Source organism: Microtus ochrogaster, unplaced genomic scaffold, assembly GCF_000317375.1.
Source record: "Microtus ochrogaster isolate Prairie Vole_2 unplaced genomic scaffold, MicOch1.0 UNK2, whole genome shotgun sequence".
Lineage (NCBI taxonomy): Eukaryota > Metazoa > Chordata > Mammalia > Rodentia > Cricetidae > Microtus > Microtus ochrogaster.
The window spans coordinates 14,052,806-14,059,965 of record NW_004949100.1 but is presented as its reverse complement, the minus strand read 5'-3'; the positions used below and the strand labels follow the sequence as shown (position 1 = coordinate 14,059,965).

General features: G+C 35.3%; 1 protein-coding gene across 4 annotated transcripts in view; it reads right to left on the bottom strand.

Moving 5' to 3' along the window:
- LOC101999007 (aldo-keto reductase family 1 member C13-like) overlaps positions 1-7,160 on the bottom strand; it is a 16,342-nt gene that overhangs the window by 1,915 nt on the left and 7,267 nt on the right. For all 4 annotated transcript variants that reach the window (XM_026788389.1, XM_013353146.1, XM_026788388.1 and 1 more), the window contains exons 4-9: positions 6,626-6,742; positions 5,217-5,294; positions 4,615-4,737; positions 3,814-3,923; positions 3,037-3,202; positions 869-951 (exon numbers count right to left, since the gene is read on the bottom strand). In XM_026788389.1, coding sequence (XP_026644190.1) covers positions 869-951; positions 3,037-3,202; positions 3,814-3,923; positions 4,615-4,737; positions 5,217-5,294; positions 6,626-6,742 — 677 coding nt within the window. The remainder of the gene's footprint in view (positions 1-868; positions 952-3,036; positions 3,203-3,813; positions 3,924-4,614; positions 4,738-5,216; positions 5,295-6,625; positions 6,743-7,160) is intronic.

Sequence of the window (7,160 nt, the reverse complement as noted above, 5' to 3'; positions counted from 1 at the left end):
GATAGATAGATAGATAGATAGATAGATAGATAGATAGATGATAGATAGATAGATAGATAGATAGATAGATAGATAGATAGATAATAGACAGATAGATGATGAATATGCACCTATAAGTACCTATGCAGTCTTTGTAATTTATAACCTTTTTCTCATATCAAATTTTGTAACCATAGAGCAGGAAAGAAAACTAAAGATCATAAGTTGGTTTTTAATTCTCCCATGATTTTCTCTAAAGGTCGTTTTCTTACTTTTAAGTGTTGCAGGAGAATTGTTTGTATTCTGTCAATCATGTTTGAAATAAACACTGATTGGCCAGGCAGGAAGTATAGCCAGGAAATCCAGACAAGAAGTAGAAATGATGCAATGAGAACAGGAGAATTCTGGGAAGGAGGAAGTTGATTCTTCCCAGTCCTGTGCAGACCACCGAGGAAGCAGGATGTGACCTGCCAACTGAAAAAGGTATCCAGCCATATGACAAAAATAGATCAGAATAATGGGTTAATATAAGCTACAAGAGCTAATAAGTAGCCTGAGTTAATGGGCCAATCAGCTTTATAACTTATAGAGATCTCTGTGTGATTTTCTTTGGGGCTTGCCGGCTAGAGGGTACCTGGCGGGACAAAAACCCCAAACAAGCCAGCCCCTCACGTTACATTTAAGCATGAATTCAAACCCTTCCCCATGTTTTGAAATGACAAATTCATGTTTTCAAAACTCAGAAACAAATGTTGCATTAACTATCTCTGTGGAAATCTTGCTACAGACAAATAGGGCAGTTAGTGTGTGAACCATCATATTTGGAAGAAGGAGGCAGAGACTTGGACATGAAATCAACTGAGATGAGGTGTTTATCAACATTACTTACAACTCAGCTGCAAGATATCGAAAATTTTTGTTCAGGCCATCTAGGGTTTTCATATCCTCAGGAGACAACTGGAATTCAAAAACCTTCAGGAAAACACAAGGGTTTTAGCATTTGAATGAATCAGACTTTATGCCTCAAAAGCACTGTGATTAGTATGTATACACCTAAAAATGATGAACAATGTTTACTAAAGCATTCATGGTTACTAAATAGCAAGTAATAATGAAAGAAAACTGTTTTGATATATATTAAAATTGCACAATGCTATAGACAAGAGGAAATCTCGTAGTCATTTTGAGTAAAAACAAAAGTAAACAATCAAACAAAAGCAGTACATTTAATATCACATTAAAAACCACAGCACTACGTAAATAGATTCCAAGAAATCTAGAGAAAAATTTTGAAATACATCAAATAGTGATTTGCATGGAGAGTTACATTTTATAACCCATCAATGAATCATTAAAATGTAAACAATTGCTCTTTTCAACATGATGTATGTAAAGATTTGTCCAAATTCTAAAATTTGAGACACTTTAACTTCAAAACGATTTTTGCTAATTGTTCACATTTATTTTATAAAATTACATCCAATTTTATTAAGGATTTTAAATTACATATTTTAGAGTTCTAGAATCGAATAGAACCATTCGGGGACTGACAAATTGTCATAATAAACACTGATCCCCATGTCCAAAGTACATTCCCATTATACAACAAAAAGCAGCTACTTGTTCACTTTGGCAACAACTACTTCCTACTCAAGGAAGGGAAAGACTGTACTCGCTCTTAAAGTTCACTGAAAACAAGATTCTAACCTTAGATTACAAACTTTAATGTTCAAGAAAATAAGCTGTGTTTAGATGAACTATGATTACAGAAAATAGCACAAACCATCTATAGAAAGCAACCAAATCATTTTCAAAATAAAGGAAATTATATAATTGGTTAAGGATTTCCAGTAGTTAAAAATCTCAGGAAGAGGTTAGTTATAAAATGTCTTCACATCCTAAGATGTTAATAGTAAAATTTCACAAAAAGAACTATCACTTCTCCACAAAAAGGAAAAACTATATGTAAATTTTATTGACAACAGGAACGATAGGAAAGACTGTTTTCCAAGTATAAATGAGTTAATATACCCTGTGGAGCAAAGTTCCTTCCCCCAAAACGAACAGTAATTAGCCTGAGATATTTTAAACGTGGCTCTTAGCATCTAAAAGTTAAATGTCATCATTCCCTTCAATGGTCTCATTGCTACTTTGGGATTTACTACAATGTGATCACTTAAAATACCCAAAGTGTGGGAAAACTAAATAAAAGGCAGAAACCCTTAAATCTCTGGAAGTTATGTATTAATTTCATCCATTCCCACTAGAATAGAAGCTATACACTCAGATCTAGAATAGAGGTGTTTAAACTTCATTCTCCAGTTCAATGATTCTAGCTCAGTGTAAATATAATACTGACCATCACAGTGAAGTATGAGACCTGTATGGAACTAAGGGAATGCTCAATCAGTCTACTGAGCTTAAGAGGCCTCATTGTCTTGAAAAATATACAAATGTTCCTTAAATATATGTGAAGCAACTTAGCATAAATAGATAATTTTCACTGACTTCAGGCTAAAGTAAAGCAAATTTAACAAAAAAGAACACTAAGGTAAATAAATGATTCATAATAAATTTCTAATTAAGAATGGTATTATTAGTAATTACTAACATTTTATACAATAATAATGTATATTTGAAATTTTGAAAATATCAACTTGGGAGAAACACAAACTTACAGTTAATCAGTGTGTGTGTGTGTGTGTGTATTACAATATATGAGCATGCAATGAAATAAAATTAAAACCATAGAAATGTCTAGAATCGAAATTACTTAGTCCAGATCCCTCATTTCAGAACATAAAGAGGTCCATGAAAAGATGGATACAATACTTGGCTGACAAGGCAAAGCAAAATCTAAATCTTCTCCAACACTAACTCTGTAAAGTCATGCTGTTGTTTATGTCATAGACAAAACATTTCTCATGCACCTGAAAGTTCATATGTACACAAAATGCTAGAAATATGGGTTTCATCTCAAAAAAAGTTCACAGACATTTAAAGGAAGCAAGCATACAAAGAAACTAAGTAACAGCCCTAAGGAGCAGAGCTCATCACCTGCAAATTCTCTTTCATCTCATTTTCTTTGAAACTCTGGGCCAGGGGCACAACCCCACGCTGAAGCAGGTATCGAAGAGCAATCAGGGCAGGACTTCGATTGTTCTTTTTGGCCACATCACAAAGAACTGGATCATGCAAGAGAACTGGAGAATTCTGATCCACCCTAGTAGGAAAGCAGAAATAAGCTCAAGAAGCCAAAGATTTGGGTTGGTTATAGTGCTACAAGGCACAGTAGAGAGTACATTCTAGACTAGACATGATGGTTATATATAATTATCAACTAAACATGATCTTGAATCACCTAAAAAATGTGCCTCTAGATTGCCTTGAGAGATTATCTTATTATAAAAATTGATGTAGGAAAACCCATTTTAATTATAGGTGCGATCAAGCAAGAGATCCTGGACTGTATAAATGGAAAAAAAATGATCAGATCATTAGTATTCATTTGTCATTCTCTGCTTCTTGATTGCAATGTGAAGGGACTACCTGCTTCAAGCTTCTGACACCCTGTCTTGCCGGCTGTTATGTTCTGTACCCTGGAATTGTGAACTATAGTCAACACTTTCTCCCTGAAGTTGCTCTTATCACAGCATTATTTTAGAGCAATCAGAAGACAAAAAAAAAAAAAAGACTCCAGGGCTACACAGAAGTCCCTGAGCTCCCAGCTTCTGCTTCACATGGGTCTTCTCAAGACAGCTCTCTCTACCTAACAGCTGAGTAGTGTGATGCTAATTGACAGTCGTGCTTCAGGTATCCGCTTCATCTTCTTACCATTCTTTATATCGTTGGGTTCCCAGAGCACCATAAGCAACCAGAACAATGTCTTTTGATTTGCAGTAATCCAGCAGCTTACTCTGGTTTAAATACAGATGACATTCAACCTGTGAAAGGATATGATAGAGATTGGATTATATCAAATGCTCAAATTAAGACAAATAAAAGTGTTTAAAGTCAATAAAGTAGACTAAGAAAATTATGTGCAATATCACATTTGAATTTAAAAGATCAAACTGCTGCAATTTTTCGTGGAAAAAAAGAACTAATTTTGGAAGATTCTGTAAATAACTTTTGGCTGGGCAACTTTTTGTGTCAAATAATAGCTTATGCTCAGCAAGGCAGTTCAGTGGGTAAAAAATATCAGCAGCTAAACTTAATTACATCATGAGGAAGAATAATAGTAAGACAGAGAGAAGCATCTAAGCTCCACATAATTCCTATCAACACAGTGATTTCTTTTTAGCTCAGTCTTTTAGAACAGTATCTATGCCTACTCACTACCCTCAGTGCAAGGAGACATCACTTTCCTCTGCCCTCAGCTGTTGCCTGCTGAACCAAATTTAAATCTATACTTTCTCCATAAGTGGGCTACTATATAGTATGTACCTATTCTTACCAATACTTAAGAGTACAAGATAAAGTTTAGAATCCCCCATGTCTTTTCAACCAGTGGCACTGCTCTCAGAATCTTCTTTTCCACAGTATGAAAATCACTTGGGCAGAGGACAAATGAACAATATCAGTAGTACAGGGTGAGGAAAAGCATGAGAGATGGGGAGAAATGAGAATCCTTACCTGATTGCAGACAGGCTTGTACTTAAGCCCTGGCTTATTCAGGATTCTCTCTAACTGCTTGTGGTTAAAGTTGGACACCCCAATAGACTTGACCAATCCTGCATCCTTACACTTCTCCAATGCCTGGTGATGAGAAAGGGGTTATTAAATGTTATACTTGCAATCACTACATTAATATAAAGAGAAGTTGGAGCAGTTACAAAGAAAACTGTCAAGAGCTTGACGAGTAGAATACTAACCTGTGTTAAAAGGCCCTAAGTTTGATCATAGACACTAAAAAATATGAAGAGGAATGTATTGCCCAAATGATCATAGAACTTAAATATGAAGAAATAAGGATAATTATGATAATGGTGAATATGGTATCAACCAAAGAGGAGTTTTTATGACATCACTAGTAAATTGAGAGTGCTACTACATAATGTGGCAAAATAATACATATTCCTATTATCCTGAATACTTCTTCACTTTCCCTCCCTTACATTTTAGTTATGCATTCTTCCCCTTTCATTCCAGCAAATATGTGTAAATAATTTCTATACCCATAGGAAAATGAGCTGATTCTGCCTCCCTCTGCTTGATTTATTGTCAAAAGTACTCACCTCCCACGTGGCACAGAAATCAACTGTGTCCAATAGCAATTTCCCTTTCTCATCCACTGGATAATCAATATCCCCTGGCTGGAAAAGAAGTGCTTGTTAAAGAAATCTCACAAAACACTTGTCTCACCTCTAGTAATGTTTTTAAGAATATCCAGATAACTTAGTATTAAGCACTGGCCTCTCTTTCAGACAGCATCTACATGGTTGGTGAGAACAATTTTTAAGCAAGACCATGGGGCCTAGTGCTATATTCTGGTCTCCAAAGATACTAAAGCATAGAAATATAAATAAAACATACAAACACATGAAATATTTTTTTGAAAAATAAGGAATATCTTTGAAATAAGACAGTAAGCAAACATAGAGGAAGTGAAGCGTTCTCTTATACACTGCGTTTACAAGTGAGGAGTTGTAAAACTTTTCTTTAGGAGCCCTGTTTTGCTGTACTCTCTTATGTTATCCATAGGAATAATTAAAATTTTTCTTTCTTATAATTTTCTTTTTATTTTTGAAATTATAGTATAATTACATCATTTTGCTTCTTCCCTTTCCTCAGTCTAAAACCTACAATGTATTCTCCTGCTGGCTCTAAATTCATGGCCTCTCTTTCTTTAATTGTTATTACATACAAACACAGACACACACACACACACAATTCCTGCACCTAAATAATATTTACAAACAACAAAGTGAACTCTCCTAGTTCACTTGTATTCTTTTGTCTACTCATATTTTGGAAAAAAATGAAAATGTTTCATTTTCACTGGGAAGCATGGTCATTGCATGTCCTTGAACACCAGCAAGAATTTATATCAATCCTGTTCCAAGATAAATAATAAGTATGGATGCCTCTGGGCCCAAGGGCAGACATGTGAGCCAATGATGCTAATTAGGACTATGTGCAGGATTGATTACCTTGAAGCTGAAACTCTCTGGGGCCAACTTTGCCACTTAAAAGAAAAAGAGGGACAAGACCCAAGAAAATATCTAGTAGCACAAATAAATTCAAAAGATGTGTAAATACAATTCTGATCGTTGTTTTTTTTTGTTTTGTTTTGTTTTTTTTTTTGTTTTTTTTTTTTTGCTTTGCTTTTTTCGAGACAGGGTTTCTCTGTGGTTTTGGAGCCTGTCCTGGAACTAGCTCTTGTAGTCCAGGCTGGTCTCGAACTCTCAGAGATCTGCCTGCCTCTGCCTCCCAAGTGCTGGGATTAAAGGCGTATGCCACCACCGCCCTGCTCTGATCGTTTCTTGATTACTTCATTTCATAATCCTGTAAACCCTTTGTGAAACCTACTCAAAAGTTTAGTAGCATAAATTTATATTAAATTATAATAGAAACTTGTCTCAATGATCCAAATGATATCCATGTCCACATGAAAAATATGTTCATTTGACAAAGAAATCGCTACCTTCATTGGCACTGGGTAGTGCATAATGTAAAGGTCAACATAGTCCAGTTGAAGCTTCTTCAGTGATTTTTCCAAAGCAGGCTGGACCAGCTCTGGCCGAAAGAAAGTACACCAGAGCTACAGACGGTGAAGAATGGAAGTTGTGATCAGTTAATAGATTGCCCAAACATGCAACTTACTTATCCTAATACTGAATTATTTTTGTACTTGAAGGAAAATTGTAATCATTCACTTTAACACAGGATTTGCGTTACTCATACTTAACAGTGTGAAATCAGTTACATATTTTTGTTATTGTTAGCTCATTTATTGAACAATGAAAAGGAGTTACTCAAGAAATAAAACACATACTAGTAATAAAGTCCAATAACTGAATTAATTTCATAAAGATTATACTCTAGGGGCTGGAGAGATGGCTCAGTGGTTAAGAGCATTGCCTGCTCTTCTAAAGGTCATGAGTTCAATTCCCAGGAACCACATGGTGGCTAACAACCATCTGGAATGAGGTTTGGTGCCCTCTTCTGGCCTGCAGACA